This window comes from Crinia signifera, chromosome 1 (genome assembly GCF_055691185.1).
Source record: "Crinia signifera chromosome 1, ASM5569118v1, whole genome shotgun sequence".
NCBI lineage: Eukaryota > Metazoa > Chordata > Amphibia > Anura > Myobatrachidae > Crinia > Crinia signifera.
This window is the reverse complement of record NC_139217.1, coordinates 122,457,499-122,480,279: the sequence shown is the minus strand read 5'-3', so window position 1 is coordinate 122,480,279 and position 22,781 is coordinate 122,457,499. Positions and strand designations below refer to the sequence as shown.

General features: G+C 48.2%; 1 protein-coding gene across 2 annotated transcripts in view; it reads right to left on the bottom strand.

Moving 5' to 3' along the window:
- The window catches only part of TMA16 (translation machinery associated 16 homolog), a 91,355-nt gene extending 68,831 nt beyond the window's left edge, over positions 1–22,524 (bottom strand). Inside the window, exon 1 of one of the 2 annotated variants that reach the window (XM_083172787.1) lies at positions 22,393–22,524. In XM_083172787.1, the coding sequence (XP_083028913.1) occupies positions 22,393–22,404 (12 nt within the window). In that variant the 5' untranslated portion in view covers positions 22,405–22,524. Of the gene's footprint in view, positions 1–22,180; positions 22,340–22,392 lie in introns of those variants that run through there. The other variant, XM_083172795.1, reaches the window with a different exon arrangement.
- Positions 22,525–22,781: the final 257 nt, after the last annotated feature.

Below are 22,781 nucleotides of genomic sequence, written 5' to 3'. Positions count from 1 at the left end.
AGTCATACAGTGACAAGGGGTCAGGCTTGGGGACATACAATGAATGGAGGTACTGATGGGCATTAAGAGAAGGGGGGCATATAGTGAATGGGGGCAGGCTGGGGGAAATACAGTGAAGGGGCAGGCTGGGGGACCATTCTGATGTGATTAATGATTCAAAGAATGTTAGGCTGAATGGTCAGCCCCCACACATTTACACTTCACCAAATCTTGCCCTCGTCGCAAAAAGTTTGGACACCCCTGCATTAGGGCATACCCATTACGGCGATGGTTCATGAAGGGGTTCACTCAACGCCATCATCTTACCCCAGAACATATTAACTTCAACCATACCCTCAGTTCTGCACGTATGGTGGTAAAAAATGCCTTTGGGCGTCTGAAAGGCCGTTGGCGTTTAATGAAGCAAAATGCCATTGATACCAGCTATATGCCTCATGTAGTTGTTGCCTGCTGTGTGTTGCACAACATTTGTGAGTTAAACAAAGAACAGTACCTTACTGGAGCATGAGGTATCAGACCACTCTGCAGATCTGGGATGTATGAGGGGACAAACACCTGTGCAGAAGACATTTGCACCACCATTACGACAAACCTATTGGCATTAACCCATTAGAGCACAAAAGTTATTAATGGAATAAAACTTCCAAGACATTTCTGTTTTTTTGTACATATTTATTCATACGTACAATAGTGTTTTTCTTTCAAAAACCGACTGTAGTGTGTGAACATATAGATATACAAATTGTCTAAAAAATTGTCTAAAGAATACAAAAATGTATTATCACTATAATGACAACACCCAATGCCTAACATAACTTCTGTACAGGCCGGGCGGACAGACAGATAAACAAAAACACCTTACATTCTGTAAACAGGTCTACAACTCTTGATAACGGGGGTAGTCAAGTCTTAGTGCATATGGATTTTGCTCGTGACTATGTGGACCAATCTCATACTCAGGGCAGTGCGGAGGAATTGGTGGAGGGTGAGGTGCACCAGCGGTACACAGGGAAATGGCGAGGATTTGCTGCAGGGTGAGGTGTCCCAGCCGTATACTCAGGGCAGTGCGGAGGAATTGGTGGAGGGTGAGGTGCACCAGCTGTACACTCAGGGAAATGGCGAGGATTTGCTGGAGGGTGAGGTGTCCCAGCCGTATATTCAGGGAAATGGTGTGGAATTGGTGGAGGGTGAGGCGTGCTGTGTGGCGCCATGTTACCTTGATTTGGGGGTAAAAATTTGTTTGGCCTGTGCTATACATTGGATAACTACAGTCAAAAGTATTATGTGGTGGCTGGGGCTGTGCATGGCCTTGTACCCTAAAAAGGCTATTAAGGAACTCCATTTGTGTCTCTCGGTTCTCACAATTGATACGCTCATGCATACCAACAATTGCTGTAAGGAAAGAGTTCTGTAGGTCACGCTCATTTTCCATAAATCGCTGTAGGTGTGCATCTTCATGCGCTTGCATTGAACGATCCATTTCCTTCAGGTGTTCCAGCATTACGGTGGTTATTGCTTTTGTGGCTTGTTCCATCTTTGTGGCCCTCTTCTTCCATTGTGGAACATTGTAAACTATGGGAAAAACAAACAACACATTACTACACCAGCCTATAATATTGATAGTTCTCCTCCTATCCAAATTACATTGTTGGTGCCCATACACTCTGAACCCACCATAAGGACTGCATACTGGGTTAGGTTAGGGTAGGTTATCAGGATGGTCAGGGGGGGGTTGCGGCCGACTTCTCATTCAGACCTGTCAGCAATGTTGCCGACAGGCCTGAATCAGATCCCCACTACACACATGCATTATATAGAATATTAAATAGAGAAAAAAAAGACATAAATAAAAAAGCAGTGTTGGCAGAAACGTGCTTGAGGCCTGTTTCCTCCTGCACACTAGTTACATGCTGCAACAATTTCAAAAATTTAAATCCAAAAATATTTTACTGTGTAATATTGGTGTGTGGTAAAGTATTAAACTTACTTGGTGCGTAACTGCAGACGTGAACTCTCTGTTTGTGGTGTCGCTTCAAGGGCTGCACTTCCTTCAGCTGGAAGCAATGTTGCAGACGTTGATGGTGGTCGCTGTACTGGTGAAGGCGATGATGGTGGTCCTACTGCAGAATGCTGCGAGTTAAACGATGAATCCAGGACATCATGTTGGGCTTCACCATGGACTGAGCAGGAATCAATTTCAATGTCTATGGCCTCAAGGTCAATGGGTGATGATGCTGCTGCTGCATCATTCTCTTCACAGACACTTGCTGCACTGTCAGCAAAACTGCCGGAGGAGGACAGTGATATGGGGTTAGCCAGTGCAGATTTCCCAAAAATGACATTGCACTGGTCATAAAATGGTCACCACCACTCTTCCTCCTATTTAGGTCATGGACCTTAGAACAGGGCTCGACAAATTTATTTAAAATCTAGGAGCCAAAATTAAAATTTAGGAGCCAGATAATTTAATAAGAGGGACAGTGAGTGGCAAAGGCGGGCACACAAAATGTGCACGTGCCATAATGCCCATTACACGTTCTATTAAACACTGGACTGCCAATTACATATAATACCACACGCAGTCATGGTTATTACATATTATCCCACATAAGTGGAGCTTACCCTACATGCTCATTGATATGGAGTTTGATTCTTGATGCCAGGGGTTGCATGCTGGAAGCCATGCAGCCCCACTCATTCAGCAGCAAGAAGCAAAGAAAGACCTGCATGCCGATGGGGGACTTTTGGCAGTGGGTGGAGACCCTGCATGAGAAGTAGGTGGTCACTGGGCTGACAGGAGGGGGAGGCAGGGGTCAGGCACCACACTGCCGCTGCTCTGACAAGAGGGGGAGAAGGGGGTCAGGAACTGCGGGCTTCTAGATTGACAGGAGGGGGAGACTCTGACCGTCCGCGCTGCCGCTCCTCTGAGGAGGCAGGGGTCAGGCGCTGCGGGCGGCTGGTGTGACAGGAGGGCCAGACTGTGCCCGCTGCAGCTGCTCTGAACAGGGTTATTACATATACCACCTATTAATTATATGATCAAAGATAAAGTTTCTTGATCCTTTTTAAATAGGTAGTCAATGAAAGCTGATTTTTTTTTTATATATATATATATATATATATATATATATATATATATATATATATATATATATATATATATATATATATATATATATATATATATATATATATATATATATATATATATATATATACGCAGCCCAACCTCAGCTGAGTTCAAGGCAAGTACCTTTAGGCCATCCAATGAGTGAATATATGCGTGTTTTGGGCCAAACTAATGTATATTACTTCCAATTGATCCAGATACAAATGCCGATATCAGCAACAATGTCTTTTCTTATAGAAGAATGAGCAGCTCCTGCAACAGTATACGCTCACACAGGGTCAGTGCAGCAAGCATGCTGTATTTTGAAATGCCGGCATTAGCTCTGTGAAGGCGCCCCTCTCTCCTGGCTGTGTCTGTAATGCGGTGCACCCAGTCTCCCCGGATCTCCCATCTCCTGCACGCAGCTGTGACAAGCGTGCCTTGGCTTCCTGACGCTCTGCCACCGCGTCAGCAGCGCTGCTGTAGTTGGCCGCTGTAGAAGCAATATGTGCTAAGGATCCGGGGAGACAGGGCGCACCGCATTACGGACACAGCCCCGGCTTCTGGACAGCGTCCACCGGCTCCATGAGTGCTGCGGGTCGGGTAAATGGTAGCAGTGGGGTTCTCAGTGCACCAGGACCCCAGAGCGGGACTTTAGAGGCAGGAGCTCAGGGGAAACACGACTTCTCTGCATAGTAAATTAAGCCATGCCCCTGCCTGCTCGTGTTTTGAAATAGTCGCGGTGGACCCGCTCTCACACAGCCGGGGTGGGTTGTCCACCACTCTGCCCGGCTGTTACCACGAGCACACCCGGCAACGACCAGATTCTTCTTCCTCCCCTCAAAAATCAGGTCGCCAGGACGCAGAATCTGGTCGCCATGGCGACCTAGCCCCCGGGGTTTGTCGAGCCCTGCCTTAGAATACTGCTTGCGCAGGACTTTCAGTTTATTCACTACCTGTTGCTGATTTTTGATGGTGCCACGGGCAGACAGGATTTTGGCGATGATGTAATAAACTGTGGAGTCCTTCACTGGGCCAGTGACTTGCTTTTTAATCTCCTCTTCTCCTCTCACAGCCAGCAGCTCCAACACTTCCTCATCCCTCCAGTGCGACATCTCTGCTCTCCTCTACGCAGCATTAAATGGACGTCACATGTCACCTGATTTCATCCCCCAATGAGCTTGATTTTTTTGCATCTTGTGTGAAAAACTGGGCTATTCAGACTGCTGTACACCCATGTATTTCCCAGGAAAAACCCTGCAAAAAACCAGTGTGTAATTCCCGGGACAGAACACCCAGGTATTTCACCAAGAGCCGTTCACACTGAGATGCGACATGGAATTTACTGCTCGCCCTAGCAAATACCCAGGTTTTTGCGGCAGTGAGGATGGGGTATTATTTAAAGTAGAGCATTTACTTTGCAAAAATCTTTCTATAATTTGTTTCGGTTTTAGAAAAAGGCTTAAGCCCCGTACACACGGGGGTGATATATTGCTCAGCCATATATGGCTGAGCAATATATGGCTGAGCAATATATTGCTCAGTTTCTCCTGTTCATAAGCGACCATAGATGGTCGCTGATGAAAAAGAAACTGCCGGGGGGAGCCCGGCAGTGGTAATCAGCTGGTCGCAGGAGCATGTTCCTGCGACCAGCGATCACCACAGGGGCAAAAACGGGAGTGCGCACACGGCGATATATATCGCCGGTGCACACTCCCATTGCGGGCAATATGGTCGCTCAGCGACCATATTTCCCACGATTTTGGACAAAATCGCCCCTGTGTTTACGCACCTTTAGAGCAGACATTTGATACAATGTATGAACCCCAAGCAAGTTGTGTGTGGCCACTAACACACCTGTACAAGCGTTAGCCATCATTACAGAAACTTGGGGTTTTTGACTTATAGACCAAGCTCCCCATTTACACCAATACTGAACACACAAAAAAACAGCAAGAATTATTATGTGAAAAAACTTAGAACCCATCTTGTCATTGGATTTCACAATAAGGCAACACCCTATAACAGGCGATAAGTGTAATAAGTAAATACTCAAAAACGTAACTCCCTCTAATAGAATTACTCCTTATGTAACATTGGGGCATATGTATTAAGCCTTAACGAGATATAACTGCAAGGGTGATAAAGAGAGATAAACGTCCAGCCAATCACCTCCTAACTGCCATGTTACAGGCTGTGTCTGAAAAAAGTCAGTAAGGAGCTGATTGGCTGGACGTTTATCTCTCTTTATCATCATTACATTTATCTCTTGTTAAGGCTTAATACATCTGCCCCATTATTAGGTGTACAGGAGAGTTTAATTACAATTACACAATAAACATAGTTCTGAAACACAAGTTGTTGACCAACTAAACAAAAACTGACAAGGCATAATCATTATCTTGATATATTTAATAATTTTATAAACCATTAAAAACAAACTAGTCAACGTCTAAATGCAGAAAAGCTGATTATTTGTTAAAATTCAATAGAGTAATACCCGCACTGTCACTTTGATTTATTATCAACCAGGAACAAACTCATTAGCAACTGTTATTTATTACACTACCAATGTGTTGTCAACAAGTGCAAGTGGTTTCTCAGTGTTAGAACAGATGCCAGGTAGAACACAACCATTACTGCTGAGCACAGTACATTTAACTAGTAAAAATACAGCGATGGAGAACTGGACATAAATAATATCCCTAATAAAACAGAATAACTCAGTCACTAAGCAATATAAGTAACTGCCAGAAAAATGTTTGAGAATATACATAAAGCAGGAAAGGCCACCACCTGCTCTATCAATGTGTAGCCAGGTACTCAGCCTAGTGAGCGGGTCTGAATCAGGCCCTTATAATATTTAGAAGGGAGATCGACCTGTAAACTGGGCATACAGAGGATCCTTGCCCTCTTTAGGAAAAATAGTTGCGTGGACCTCCAGGGATTGTTTTGAGAATTTTATCTTCTCTACAATTTCATTAAAAGCTTGAAGGAGAACAGGTGCTAGCACAGCACAAAACTAAGCATTATTAAGCGTATACATTCTTGTCGTGTGACAGTACCTTTAATGACGCACTGACTTATTTTTAGTAAGCCAATTGTCCTGGGCTTGTAGCCAAAGTTGGAATTGAAAAGAAAATTATACTGGTTCTAGGAAAAAGGAGAGATTAAAAAACACCTGTATACAGAGGAAATGATTTGACAGGTAGCGGCTTAGTTTATAGATGGTAATATCGCCATTCCAGCTACTCACATAATAGCACTGTGCATGCATAGGTTATGTAGTGCAGTTCCTCTTTCCTGCCTGAGGTGTTGCTTCGGTACTTCTGTAGTTTCACGGCGCCGGAAGTAACAGTAACTTGGCAGCCTGCCAGAGGCTCTCGTGCCGCTCTAGCTACAGTGTTATTAACAGAAACTTGGCAGCCTGCCAGAGGCTCGCGTGCCGCTCTAGCTACAGTGTTCTAGTGTAACGTGATTAATGAAGTGTAAAAAGGAGACAAAATGGGATAAACGGGGCTTATAAATCGCACACCCCGGCACACCGCTACCACAGGGGGTGTCCCCAATGTAGACGCTAACTTATTTTGGGCTTTTAGCGTGTCAATTCTCACTCCCGCTACTTCAGGCTTAGACGCGCGCTACGCTGTTTACGTAGTCAGTCAGTCAGTCAGCTGTAGCCCTGTACGAGACGCTGAGGTGAATAATGGCAGTGGCAAGTCTCTGTATGGCAATGGAGCGTCTGACATTATTTAACCTGCCACAGACGGAGGAGGAGGCTGTGGCTTTCTTGCAGGCCCGCCAGTTCCTGCCACAGACCATGACCTGCCCCAATGGCCACCCCATGAAGCTCAGCATAAAGGAGCGCATGTGGCGCTGCCACATTAGGAGCTGCAGAAAAAAAGTCAGCGTCAGGTCAGCTCAATGGTTCAGGGGATCTCACCTCACCTTCGTGACCCTGATCAGATTTGTATATTGCTGGGCAGAAGAGCTGACCAGCATGAAATTTTGTGACAAGCAGCTCAACATCTGCCAAAAAACTGCTGTCCTATACAGCAATCTAATGAGGGAGGCCTGCACGCTGGACCTGCTGGCACAGCCTCAGCGGCGAATCGGAGGCCCGGGGCAGATCGTCGAGGTCGACGAAAGCCTGTATGTAAAAAGAAAGAACAACGTCAGACGGCTCCTGCCCCAGCAGTGGGTATTCGGGGGAATATCTAGGGAGTCCGGACAGTGCTTTATCACTGCGGTGGAGCGGCGGGATACGGCCACCCTGATGGCTGCCATCGAGGCCCATGTGGAACCGGGCACTACTGTCTTCACAGACTGCTGGAGGGCGTACAATATCCAGCAACTCCAGCAGGCCGGTTATGTTCACAGAAAGGTGAACCACAAATACCATTTTGTCGACCCGGACACTGGGGTGCACACCCAGAATGTGGAGCGACTCTGGGGCAGCTGCAAGTGGCGTAATAAACGCCAGAGGGGTACCGCACGCCATTACCTCGATTCATACCTTCAGGAATTTATGTGGAGGCAGAGTTTAGGCGCCCAGGACCCCTTCCATCGTATTTGGCACGCTCTGACCCTGCTCCCCCTGGTCGAGAAAGAGAATGCCGGCGGTGATGTTGACACAGTAGGTCCTTCCGGCGATGATGTCGACACAGCAGGTCCGTCAACTGAAAATGCTGGCGGTGACGTAGACGCCGAAGTTCCTTCCTGCTCTACTGATTAAATCATGACTTTTAAATTATTGTTGGACTTTTTTATTGTTTATGATTATTTCATGTCATTGAATCATTTATATTCTACAGTTATGTTGAATTTCAACAAAAAAAAAGTTAAATTTCACTTGAATTTCAACTAAAAAAAAAGTGAACAGTTGCCGAAAATGTCGTCTTCACTGTCTCAGGTGTGTGAGTGTGCAGGTGTGAATGTGTTCCTGAATCATCCCCACTATCCACGCCCACCCGAAGTGTGGCGAGCGCAGCGAGGGGCAACGGTACGCGTCCTACGACCTTTTCATACCCCCACTATCCACGTCGGCGTGGAGTTGAGAAAAGAATAGTGTGGCGAGCGCAGCGAGGGGACGCGGATACCTTCACAGGTAAACGCGTCCCCTCGCGGGCTTCACAGGTGTCCGTGGCGACGCGAGGGGACGCGTTTACCTGTGAAGGTATCCACGCTTCGGGCTCGGTGGCTCGCTGCGCTCGCCACACTATTCTATTCTCAACTCCACGCCGACGTGGATAGTGGGGGTATGAAAAGGTCGTAGGACGCGTACCGCCGCCGCTCGCCACGCTTCGGGTGGGCGTGGATAGTGGGATTTACACAGTCGACAGCTGTTGCGTCGACTACTGCCACTGTGGACGGGCTTTAATAGTGTACCCCTAAACCCAGCTAAATTTAGATGCTTTTGCGTCTAAATTTAGATGTACCCCTCCACCCAACTAAATCCAGGCGCTTTAGCGTCTAAATTTAGATGCTAAACCACCTTTGCGGCTCCCAGGGAGCCTGGCTTTTGCACCTAAATCCAGGCGCCCCCCTCCTCCTTAGCGGCTTGCAAGGCGCCTGGATTCAGAGGGTTTTGCGCCTAAATCCAGGCGCCCCTCTCCTTCTTAGCGGCTCGCAAGGCGCCTGGATTCAGAGGGTTTTGCGCCTAAATCCAGGCGCCCCCCTCCTTCTTAGCGGCTTGCAGGGAGTGTGAATCCAGGTGCATTAGCGCCTAGATCTAGGCTGCAAGCCATTGGATTTAGCGTGTACATGGGGGATACAGCGCTGTGCCGGGGTGAGTACTTTACAAGCCCCGGCACGTCAGCGTTGTGCCTGGGGTGTGTCCACTTGCCCCCGCTGTTGTCAGCGCTGCCCAGGCGCTGCCTATTTCACTGTGGAACTACAAGTACCACAGTGACCTGCCAGCGCCTGGGCAGCGCGCTGCTGCTGCCCGGCCGCCACGCTGTTTACGTAGCTGTCAGTACAGCTAGAGCGGCGTGAGCACACTCTGTCTGAGCTAGAGCGGCACGCGCACGGTTAATCAGAGCCTCTGGCAGTCTGCCATGTTTCTGAGCCAGAGTGTGCGCGCGGCGGCGCCGTGAAACTACAGAAGTACCGTTGCTTCTAACAGTCTGGTCTGTATCTCTATACAGACTACACAGTACTAGAAGCACCAAAGCAGTCAGCGACACTACAGGTAGGAAAGAGAAACTTTGGGGAAGGGTGCTAGAATGGGTATTTTTTTATTTTTTTTAGGTGTCTAGATGTAGACATCTAGTTCTGGACACTGTCTAAGTGTACGTCAGCCCTTTGCATCGCTCTCTACACTGACAATGCATGCTATTCTATTCTCCCTTCATGCCCTAGTGGATAGTAGAGCGCCTGTTCAGGACATTCTACATGGTCGACCTTTCTTGTGCTGACCTAATGTCCCCATCCCGAATGAACATTAGGCTATGTATGAATTATACAGCATAGGTTAATAGCCACAATGACTGTGCTTGGGCAGTGTGGTAACTACGGTTGAATCCTTCAGATTCTTGGGCTCCACGATCGCCAAGGACCTAAGATGGGGACCTAACATTGAGAGTACAGTAGGGAAGGCCTAGCAGAGACTTTACTTTCTTCACCAACTAAGGAAGCTAAAACTGCTGCAGGAGCTTCTGATACTCCTCTACACGGCGATCATCCAATCGGTTCTCTGGGTGAGATTTAATAGGATGAGATATTCTGTAAGTGAGAGATTTGGTAAGAAATCTCCAGTTTTTTAAAACTGTAATCATTTACACTGCAAAACCAGTTTGATTTTGAAGTGTAAATGATTTCCGCTTTAAAACCTCCCTGCAGTTGAGGACATCTATCATGCCAGGGTCCTGAAACGAGCAGGCAGGATCATCGAAGACAAGTTCCACCCTGCACATGACCTGTTCCGGAGGCTACCGTCTGGCAGATGGTACAGCTTAAGGACTAGACACAGAAACTGTTTTTTTCCCACAAGCGGCCATCCTAGTAAATTTCTCAATAGCGTAGCCCTCACACATCCCCGAACACATAGTCAACTATTGTCTTATTGTATGGTCTAATGTAATGTATTGTCAAAGCGAGAGGTAGTTATCGGAAACAAATTCCTGTTTATTAAGCATCTTGTACTGATACACCTGGCAATAAACTGATTCTGAATTCTGACTATGCTGCTAAAGCTACACACCTACAGATTCATCTGTTCAATCTATCTGGTGGGAACTAAAATTTGGTAATATATGGGAGCGTATGTCAATCAACCATTTTCTCCCATACACTGCAAATGGACAAAAATGGACAAAAATTATTGGTTAAATCCATTTGCTTTAACAAATGTATTCAATTTGCCTGAATGACCATAGTCTGTTTTTCAGTGTTTGTGAACAAATGATCGATCCTCATATGCTCCTATACACTACCAGAGTATACACAACTGTGGACATTATGTTTCAGGTTCACTACTACTAAGGAAATTGTATATAAGGGGCACTACAGTGTAGCATAATAATTAATATATATATATGGTATGTGCCGTGTGGGTGACTGTGTCAAGTTCCCCTTGTTTGGCGAATGCCAACAGGCGACTATTGGAATCGGATATAGTGAGTGCCAGAACCGACATATATATATATATATATATATATATATATATATATATATATATATATATATATATATAGTACATTATGAATCAGGAGCGCACATTATGGTGTAATTTCAATAAGATTGTCCTGTTGGTTGGCATAATTAGATTTGGAGGTACTACTGTGTGCCAATGCAGCTTCCTTGAAAGACAACGGTCTTATTAAAAAGTACAGTATGGGAGGTAGTGCACAAAAAGAGGATTTTGGGTACTTACCGATAAATCAATTTCTCTGAATCAGCAGGTGACACTGGAACTCACATTGGGGTTTAGAGCTGGGACAGCTGGGAGCTAGGCACTACTAATTTGATTAGGGAAGGCTACTCCTCCCCTCTAAGCCCCATCAGCCCCCAGTTAGGAAATTGTCCTACTAGAGGAGATGGTAATAGTAAATCGTTCATTGAGACAACAACATTCATCAAATCATACTATAAAAGTAACCGAACTTGCACGAAAGAACACAAAAGGCAGGAAAAACTCCAGAGCTGGGAGGGCGTTTAGTGTCACCTGCTGATTCAGAGAAATGCATGACCAAAGAATGCAAAAAATTATTATTGGCTTTAAGTGCAGCTGGTAGAAAAACCATCCTCCAAAGCTGGATTGACCCCGCACCCCCACAATTTACTTTATTTCGATCTAAATTACACTTCCTGTTTAGGATGGACTGGGTGGAGACCATAGTAGATAGAGGTAAAAAAGTTAGGAAGTTTTTCATGCTATGGGATTCATATATACCGACCCTCCCATTAAGTACCAGGAAAATGATACACGACAGTCTACAATCTACTACATGGTACCTAGGTCGAATAGCCGCACAAGATCCCCCGATCCCTATTGAGTGACCACTAATAACCAAACATAATAATGTGTACTTGAATTTCTGAAAAATATCAAAATGAAACTGAATGTACACGAATGTTTATCATTATGAATGGAGATGTTTATTTGTACACCTGAATACTAAGAACATGTGAAATATTGTAACAACAGATATATTTTGTACTATGCACAGAATGTCTTAATAAAAAGTTTTGAAAAAAAGAAATGGATTTATCGGTAAGTACCCAAAATCCTCTTTTCTCTATCATGCAGCAGGTGACACTGGAACTCACATTGGGGAGGTTCCAAAGACCATGCCCCGGGTGGGAGAGCTCTGTGGATCCTGCAACACCAGACGACCAAAAGTTGTAGATGAAGAGGCAAACGTATCAAACTGGTAAAAGCGAACAAACGTGTTCACTGACGACCACGTGGCCGCCCTACTGAGCTGAGAAGCCGTGGCTCCCCTCTGAGCGGCCCAGGATGTACTCACCGATCTCGTGGAATGTGCCTTCACCGTAGAAGGCGGCGACTTCCCTGCCTGCACATACGCCTGTGCAATGGTCAGACATATCCACCTGGCCAAAGTCTGTTTCGACGCCGGCCATCCTCTGCGGAAAGCGTCATATAGAACAAAAAGACAATCAGACTTTCTGATAGATGAAGTCCTTGCCACGTAAATCCTCAGAGCCCGAACATCATCCAATGTAGACTGAGAAGAAGAATCACTCCGAAAGGCAGGAACCACGATAGGCTGATTCACGTGGTATTTTGACACTACCTTCGGAAGAAAAGACAGATGTGTACGCAACTCCGCTCTATCCTCATGGAATATAAGATACGGAGCCTTACAAGATAAAGCGCTCAGCTCAGACACTCGGCGGGCTGAAGCTAGAGACAGTAGTAGAACTGTCTTCCAAACGAGGAACTCTAAAGGTACCTCCTCTAAAGGCTCAAAAGTCCTGGACTGGAGGAAAGAAAGGACCAAGGCTAAGTCCCAAGGAGGTGTTGGTGGGACAAACGGAGGCTGGACCCGTACAACTCCTTGAAGGAAAGTCTGGATCTCAGGAATGAGTGCTACCTTCCTCTGAAAAAGAATGGATAGCGCCGAGATCTGCACCTTCAGAGATCCCAAACGCAGACCAGCGTCCAAGCCCCTCTGGAGGAACAACAACATCCTGGACAACTTAAAAGTTCTGAAAGGCTAACCCTGAGATCTGCACCAGTCCGCATAGGCACGCCAGATGCGATGATAGTGAGCCGCCGAGGATGGCTTACGAGCCCTCAACATAGTCGGAATGACTGAACTTGGAATTCCCTTCGCCCTTAACACTTCGGTCTCAAGAGCCACGCCGTCAAATGGAGGGACGACAACTTCTGATGGTGGAACAGACCCTGTTGAAGAAGGTCGTGCCGCTGGGGAAGAGGAAATGGTTCGTCCGCCAGAAGCTGCTGAATGTCGGAGAACCAACTTCTGCGCGGCCAACATGGGGCAATGAGAATTGCCTGGACGGATTCTCTTTTCAACCTCTTTAGAACCTGACCCAGAAGTGGAAGAGGAGGAAACAGGTACACGAACCTGAATGTCCACGGCATTGCTAGGGCGTCGGTCCCTATGGCGTAAGGATCTCTTGTCCTTGCCACATATCTTGGAAGCTGATGGTTTTTTCGGGATGCCATCAGATCCACCTCGGGAGTCCCCCAACGATCCGTGAGCTCCCGAAACACCTCGGGATGTAGAGTCCACTCTCCTGGATAGAGATCCTCTCTGCTGAGAAAGTCTGCCTCCACGTTCTCTACTCCCGGAATGAACACAGCAGTAAGAATCACCTGCCTGCTTTCTGCCCATTGCAGAATCTTGGATACCTCTGCCATGGCCATCCTGCTTCTCGTGCCCCCCTGTCGGTTCACATAGGCAACCGCTGTGGCGTTGTCTGCTTGAATCTTCATTGGTCTTCCCTGAAGATAATCCTGTGCTGCTAGCAAGGCGTTGTAAATTGCCCTTAGCTCCAACACGTTGATGGATAACTGACTCTCTCTGAAGTCCCATCTCCCCTGCAGACGAAGACCGAGCACCACAGCTCCCCAACCCCTCAGACTTGCGTCTGAGGTTAGGAGAATCCAGTCCCAGATGGCAAATCTTCGCCCCTGTCTGAGGTGCTCTGAGTGAAGCCACCAGAGTAAGGCCTGACGAGCCCGGGCTGAAAGCCGAACCAGTCTGTGTAGAGACAGATGCGACCCCGCTCCCTTCCTTAGGAGATCCAGCTGGAAAGGTCTGGAATGGAACCTTCCCCACGTTACCGCTGGGAAGTAAGCCACCATCTTTCCCAAGAGCTGAACACACAAGTGAAGCTGAACTCGACGCGGTTGCAGAACCCTGCGGGTCATCGCTGTTATGGAACTGATCTTGTCCTCCGGTAGGAACACTCTCTGAACCGAAGTGTCCAACCAGAGTCCCAAAAAAAGAATCCTCTTGGAAGGAGTCAGAGTGGACTTCTTGAAATTTAGGAACCAACCCAGGCTGACGAGGGTTCGAACCGTCAGATGCGCGTGTTCCTCCAGTAATTCCACCGACGACGCCTTGATGAGCAGATTGTCCAAATATGGAATTATGGTCACCCCCTGATGTCGTAGAGAGGCGATAATGACTGACAGAGTCTTTGTGAAAACTCTGGGAGCCGATGATAACCCAAAAGGCAGGGCCCTGAATTAAAAGTGATCCTTCCCTATGGCAAACCTTAGGTAAGCCTGGTGAGGCTTCCAAATGGGAACATGAAGGTAGGCATCCTTGATGTCCAATGATAGCATGAACTCGTTCGGTTCCAAGGATGCAATGACAGAGTGAATCGACTCCATCTTGAAAGGTTAGTATGATACCAATAGATTAAGGGACTTGAGATTTAGGATGGGTCTGACTGACCCATCTGGCTTGGGCACTGCAAAAAGATTTGAGTAGTACCCCTTGCCTCTCTGTGTCGACGGAACCGGGATGATAACCTGAGACTTCAGCAAGATATCTATCGCCCCCTGAAGAGCCGACCTCTTGTCCTGAGACACGGGAAGAGCCGTGGTGAAGAAACGTGTGGGGGGAGGAAGGTCGAACTGGATTCGATAACCGTCCGAAATGAGCCTGCGAACCCAAGGGTCCTCCGAAAGGGAGAACCACTGGGTTCTGAAGTCCAACAGGCGAGCTCCCACCACCGGATCCCCCACAAAAGCTGGCAAACCGTCATGCCACCGGCTTCTGAGGTGGCTTAGGCTCCTGTGGTCGAGCGTTGGATTGAGGGCGGGCTCTAGCCCGAGAGCCTCTGGAGGCCTGAAATCCACGTCCTCTACCACGAAAGGACTGCTGCGGACGAAAGGACTGAAAAGACGGTCCCGTATAGTGACGCCGTGCAGGTGGAGCTGCTGAGGGAAGGAATGCTGACTTCCCCCCAGTGGCCTGCGAAATCCACTTATCAAGCTCCGGTCCAAACAGGATGTCTCCTGTGAACGGAAGCCCTTCTACTGCTTTCTTGGACTCGGCATCTGCCTGCCAAGAACGCAGCCACAATGCTCTCCATGCGGAAATGGCGTTGGCCGAAATACGAGCAGATATAAGCGAAATATCCTTCGCAGCGTCACCGAAAAAGGCTGCAGACTCCTTTATGTGCTCTGCTAATTGACCAATCTCATCCCGAGACATACCTGAATCCAAACCCTCTAGGATCATTTCTGCTATCTAGCATTTGCCTTGTTTACCCAGGCCGATACTATGGCAGGTCTAAGCTGGGCACCCGCCGCCGTGTAAATGGTCTTTAGGGTGGCCTCTAGCTTGCGGTCCGATGGATCCTTCAAAAAAGAAGCTCCCGGAACCGGCAATGTCGTCTTCTTGGATAACCTGGACACAGACGCGTCCACTGGAGGCGGAGTCTCCCACTTGCCTAAAGCAGCTGGATCAAAGGGATATAACGATGGAAAACGTCTAGGCATCTGAAAACGCTTATCCGGGTTCCTCAAGGCTGCTAAAAGTTGATCCTGGTTTGGACAAGGAAAAACAATAGCAGACCTCTTTGTCAGATCAAACAGGTCCAATTCCTGCGGTTGAGGAGCAAGGTCCTCAGGTAAATTAAGAACATGCTTCACTGCAATAATAAGGGCCTCAATGCCCCCAGGGGTAGGCTCCGGTTCAACAGGATCATCCTGCACCTCCTCCCACTCTCCTTCCTCCATTTCTTTAAACGGAGGCTCCTCGTCAGAATCATCCGACTGAAACGCAGCCTGTAAAGGCCGCTTCTGGCTAACAGAAGCCTGTTTCTGGGTCCTATTCATTGAAGAAGCTAAGGACTCCACAGACTTTGCCAGGGTTGAGGCCCACGCTGGTTCAGCCCTGCGTGACTGCCAATTCCGCCGATAATTTGGACATATTCCCTGCTAGCAGGGAAGCCCAGTTAGGAGCAGTGGGCTCGTCTATCAAAGACCCCGTAGGGGAGGCAGAAAAGACCTGACAAAGCGTTGGTTTGCCATCTGCAGAGTATTGAGCAAATTTGATGTTACAAGAAGTGCAAATGAATGCCTTCTTGGAAGCCTTGGTGCCTGACCTGCCCGTCATGCTCCCCGCGCAAGTCCGGTCCACACAACCTCTTGCGTCCTCCACACACTCACACCTGGAGGGAAACAAGCTTCGACACCCCAGAATTCACCCCTAAATATCTACCCACAAGGGGTTAACAGGAGTCGCTGGCTGCAGTAGTCCTATGGAATAGGAAAAGAGCAGCCTTTTACACATAGCAACAATTGTCTGTGTGTGTGTAGCGCATAGCAAAGGGCCGCGCCGTGCCCGCCTCAGGTTTAAAGCCTAAACATTACATCACCCCCTCCCCAGCAGCGTCTGTAACAGCGCCGCAGCGCGCACCTCTCACTCGCGCCCAGCGCTCCGCTGAGCACCCCCTCCACTCCCGCCCCTTACAAACACTAGGACAGGGGAACCAGAGCAGGAGAGCCGGCAGAGAACAGCGCTGCAGCGGCGCGAATTCCAAGATGGCGGCGCCGCGATGCTGCACGTGAAAACGGCAGCAGTTAGGAGGGGGACAAAAAAGCATAGTACTTACCCTGAGGCTGCTACCGCTTGAGTGGCTGGCAGACCCTTTGTAGCATAGGGCTGGCAGGAGCACAAACGTCTGGGCAGGCACCTTTAGAGAGGCCCTGACCGACAACCTGGTTCAGAACCAGGGTCGCAGGAGACCCGTACCCAAGCTTTTAAAATAAGCAGGGAAGGGCTCTGTATTCACAGTGTAGATAGTAGAAAAACGAACAACCTGCAGGAGCAGGTAGAATGGTGACCAGCTCCCTGAGCACAATTTTCTAACTGGGGGCTGATGGGGCTTAGAGGGGAGGAGTAGCCTTCCCTAATCAAATTAGTAGTGCCTAGCTCCCAGCTCTAAACCCCAATGTGAGTTCCAGTGTCACCTGCTGCATGATAGAGAAATATAGTATAATCTAGTGCGCATGTGCAGGTCTCTGGGAAAATGTATGGGGTGAAATGTAATGGGAGGCGTTTTTTTTTTTTTGCAATTTTTTCGCAAAATATGCCGTTTTCGGGCATTTCCCGAAAATCGCATATTTTATAGGGTGCGATTTGCGGCAAAAATCGCATTTTTTAAAGGTGCGATTTTTAGTTAGACTAAAAATCGCATCCAGATGTTTTCCCATTAAAAAGGATAGAACTCGCATATTTAATGGCTTGCGATTTTTAGTAAAGGTTACTAAAAATCGCAAAAAAAATAGACCAGGTTCTGCCTGGCGATTTTATCAGAAACATGCACAGATCATTGAGATCTGTGCATGGTTCTGTTGTAAAAAAATAGTTAAAACAAAAAAAAAAAAAAGAAAAAAAACAGCGTGCGGTCCCCCCTCCTAAGCATAACCAGCCCCGGGCTCAAAAAGCCGGTGCTGGTATCATAATATCAGAGGGACAAACAAATAGGGGTTCCCTTGATTTAATTAAACCAGCACCAGGCTCAAGGTCCAGCGATGGTTCGAAAAAAAATGGGGGACAAAATGACTAGGGGTCCCCCGTATTTTAAGAACCAGCACCAGACCCAACCAGCCAGCAGGGTAATGCCACAGCTGGGGGACACTTATTATATAAGGTCCCGCGGCCAAAGCATTATCCCCGTGGCTGGTCAGCATGGGCAGGGGTTCTGGGGAAGTGGGGACCCCCCCCAATGAAGGGTCCCCCCTCCAGGACTTACCAGCCCATGCTGAAAGTCCGGGACTGTCCCCGATGCCCCTGGGCATCGGGCTGATGAAAAGTGTAAAAAAAAGAATAAAAACTATTGTCTTCTACTGTAGAACTATGAGTCCCAGCAAGCCTACCCCGCATGCTGGGACTTGGAGAACCACAAGTCCCAGCATGCGGGGCATTAAAGGGCCCGCTGGTACTTGTAGTTCCACAGTACAAGAAATAGTTAAATAAAACACACTGACACCCTGAAAAATAAAAATGTAATACATCCACAGCCCACACATACTGATACTTACCTACCTTGAGCCCGTAGGTCGGTCCCTGGATCTGGGGCTCCTGGGCTGAAGAGTCCGGTTCCAGGGCCTTGGTCCTGGTTCCGGGGCTGGTCCGGGGTCCTGGGCTCCAGGGCTGATGTCTCCGGGGTCCAGGATCCGAAGTAATCCAAAAGGGGTACCTAAGGAAGGAAATCCTACTCACCTGGTCCCCAACGACGACCCTGGCATCTTCTCCAGCAGACGTGCTGCTCCCGGCTGGTACCCGCTCACAGACTGGAGAGGCGCAGAGATGTTTCATCTTCTGCGCCTCTCCTCCGACTGATTCTATTGGCCGCCTAGCGGCCAATCAGGAGCCGACTTTCTCGGAACCGGACTCTTCAGCCCAGGAGCCCCGGATCCAGGGACCGACCTACGGGCTCAAGGTAGGTAAGTATCAGTATGTGTGGGCTGTGGATGTATTAAACTTTTATTTTTCAGGGTGTCAGTGTGTTTTATTTAACTATTTTTTGTACTGTGGAACTACAAGTGCCAGTGGGCCCTTTAATGCCCCGCATGCTGGGACTTGTGGTTCTCCAAGTCCCAGCATGCGGGGTAGGCTTGCTGGGACTCATAGTTCTACAGTAGAAGACAATAGTTTTTATTCTTTTTTTTTACACTTTTCATCAGCCCGATGCCCACCGCCCAGGGGCATCGGGGACAGCCCCGGACTTTCAGCATGGGCTGGTAAGTCCTGGAGGGGGGGGGACCCCTTCATTGGGGGGGTCCCCACTTCCCCAGGACCCCTGCCCATGCTGACCAGCCACGGGGATAATGCTTTGGCCGCGGGACCTTATATAATAAGTGTCCCCTGGCTGTGGCATTACCCTGCTGGCTGGTTGGGTCTGGTGCTGGTTCTTAAAATACGGTGGACCCCTAGTCATTTTGTCCCCCGTATTTTGGGAACCAGCGCTGGACCTTGAGCCTGGTGCTGGTTTCATTAAATCAAGGGAACCCCTATTTGTTTGTCCCTCTGATTTTATGATACCAGCACCGGCTTTTTGAGCCCGGGGCTGGTTATGCTTAGGAGGGGGGACCGCACGCCGTTTTTTTTCTTTTTTCACACACCGCACACTACTGAAAATGTGCCGATTTTCATGACTGAAAATCGCACATTTTCAGGACTTAAAAATCGCCCGAAATCGCACCATATCGCACTTTTTTGCCGCAAATTCGCATCTCATTACATATTCGAATTCGCGGCAAAAAACGTGATTTTTAAAGGTGCGATTTTTTTTCTTACGAAAAAAAACGCACCCTATTACATTTCGCCCTAGGTGTCCATTTTCCCAATGATTTTAGTGATGAGCAATGGCTTCTGCAGCCCTTCTGACACAGAACTCTGGAGGGCAAGTATTGAAAAAATAATAGATTGGTTCCTTTGGGGAACTTCTCCACTTTACCTCATACTTGCCTAATTTCTGGCTGCCCCCTCCTCGAGAGGGTAGCCAGCTCAGTGAGGCAGAGGGGCGGGGCTGCCGGGGGAGTGAAAAGGGGCAGGATGGGGGTGGAGCCACAGGAGGGTAACTCGCTTTGGGGATGTGGCCAGAGCGATCTGTGTCATTTTAGCCATGCCCCCATTTCAAACATTGCACTGCGGTCGGTGGGTAAATAAAAAATATGGTACTTGTTTCCTAGCACGGCGCCCCCGATTTTGATTGTATTACATCTTATACAATCGCATGCATCGCATGCAATATAGCTGCATGCGATGCGATTTTTAATTGTACAAGCACCCTGATGGGTGCTTTTAATGTTAAATGCACCCCCATTGGCAACACCACCCCCACTATCAACGCCAACCCGAAGCATGGCGAGCGCAGCGAGTGGCGGCGGTACGCGTCCTCCGACCTTTTCATACCCCAACTATCCTCGTTGCGTGGAATCGATTTTAGATAGTGTGTCGAGCGCAGCGAGCCACCGAGCCCGAAGCACGGGCTCGCCACACTTCGGGCTCATATTCCGCGGGGCTCGCCACACTATCTAAAATCAACTCCACGCCGACGTGAAAACAGCAGTTTTCCATCATTAAAGCTACATCATGCTTCATCTAATGTTTAAGTGTTCATTACAGTTTTTATTGTATATCTTTAACCTATGTACCAGCTTATCATGCTACAAAGCTCTGCCATCTCTGGATACAATCACACAAGAGAGCTATGGGCAAAGCTTTCACTAACAGTGTTATAAGCTGGGTACACATTATACAATATGCTCCTTGGGCAATATTGTTAGCGATGTACCTTGAACTTCCAGCCAAACAATCTAGTGCCTACTACACACTGAATGATATTGTTCAGAGACATCACCCAGCCCCCGCTCAGAACATGCAGTCATTGGCAATATAGTCAAAATTTGACTGCATGTTCAGACGAAGGAGAACATTGTTACTGACCTGCAGGAGGAGAGGAGGGGAGCACATCATTAACTATATAGGGGTCAATCCTATTATTTGTAAAGGGTGCGAGGTGCTGCTCCAGCGCGTTTTTATCCTGGCACCTGATTTAATCCGATCTTGCACCCTTCAAGGCCCAAATTTGCTTAATATTGCCTGCAACCCTATGGAACAGTGAGCACTTTAGGCATATTCCATCTGCTATAAAGTGCGTCCGGTGCCGTGAGGATTCGCACTCACGAATCAGCAGTAGCTAATAGTGGGAAAAAAATAGACTATATGCACAATATATTGTTACCATGCAAATCGTTAACGATAAATCATGTAGTGTGTAAGCACCTTTAGCTATACAACTGAATAAAGGAAAATTACAGAGATAGGGATGTTCCAACCAACATGGTAAAAGGCATCAATAAATCATTATGTGTGCCATTTAATACAGATACTTACTGCTGGCATCTTATCCTCATGGTAACACTGCAATGTCCTATGCTCTGTTGCTGGCTGCCGACCACTACTGCCAATGTAAGGAAGCAGTCGCACAAGCGAGCGTTGTTTTGCGACTGCGCATACACACACATGTGCAGCTGTTTGGTCCGAGCAGGCACGGCAAATTGCTTGTTGGCCGTCCTGTTCACACCTAGCAGTGCAGACGGGGTGCAGCAATGAGGGGCTGCACCCATGGGAACACCCAGCGTTTCATGGACGTCCACATGAAAAAGCTGGGCGTTTCCATGTAAATGTGCTGGTGGCGCGGGGGTGGGCAGCTGACCTCCGCTCACCCGCTTCCGTACAGGGAGCCCACAGATCTAAGGCACCATAGAGATGTGTTAAGGCCCATACACACTGGGCGACTTTGAGCTGAAAGCCGCCCAGTGTGTATGCCCCAGCGATGAGCGCTGCTGCGCACTCCCGCATCATTGCCGGGAATGCCGCTCATCTGCTGGTAATACTGGTAAAACCTGTTTAACACAGATGTGGGTAATCATACATTAATGTAGGGTACACACCAGGACGACCCGCTCACGGTGACGCGGGGGGGCACGACCCGCTCACGATGTGCACCATGAGCGGGTCCGATCCGATGGCGACCCGCACCCGGCTGTATGGTCGTCATTGAGATCCTACCTGCAGCAGGTAGGATCTCAATAACGACCGACCCGCGGGACCGCGCATCGGATCGGTATCGGTCCACACCAGGACAGAAAAGGGCCCAATCACCACACAATCTACATCCAATTGGTCGGAATTGGATCTAGATTGTGGGGATCGGGCCCTAGTCGTCCTGGTGTGTACCCAGCATAAGAGGAAAGTCCAGTAGCAGAACATTGTGTCCCTTCTGGAGAGGGTCATGTTGGGAGGTATGTGATGTGGACTGAAAGCCTGGAAACCACTGGTGAACTAGCCAGAAAGACTTTTGCTGATTACCGGTAACTGAGATTCTACCAGCAAATGCCATCTATTCTACAGCTGTACAGTTGCAATAGTAAGCTAAGCGAAGCGCTGTTGTTAAAATAAGTACAGAAAGAAAGAAAAAATCCCTTTAACGACAGTGAATGGGTTTGTCTCCTCCGTAAATGAATATCTATGTGTTACTTCGATATACAGATACATACTGATAGCACAGGCAGGCAGAGAACAGAAGCATAGTTACAACACGTACCATGGTGATGCCGGCCGGGTCACTCTTTCTGTAACACACACGTGTGGTCTGCTACAGTTACCACCAGTGTGACTGTGTGCAGTCAGAATTACACTCCGACCGCACACAGGCGCCGCTCAACGGGTTCCGCTTGAAGTTTGAGGCAAGCTATCCGTGCTGAGAGACACGCTGGGCTACAGCAGCAGCTCACACACGCTGCTCATCATACATACCGTGCTGTACATGTTGGGTTGTTGCGAGTGTCGTGTATGGGCTAACAGTAAGTTCAGATGGTTCTGGTTGTAGTTTACGATGTGCTGAAGGCTGTTCTATGCAGCATTTTAGCTGCACATCTTTTGCTAACAACTGTTAAGAAAAACGGGGACAGTCAGTGGGACTATGTAAAAACCGTAATTTTAGCCCCTCCCACCATCCACGGACCCACAAATTGTTGCAGTTGCCAGTCATGGGGGCGGGGCTTAGTGACGTCAGCCTCACCCAGCCCCCAAAACGTAGCCTCTTCCCGCCCCACCCCCCCTCTCACTCCTCTCCCGAAGGGTGGCAGACGAGTCCCGACAGTCGGGATCCCGAGAGTCATTTACCCGACTTCGGGATTACCACT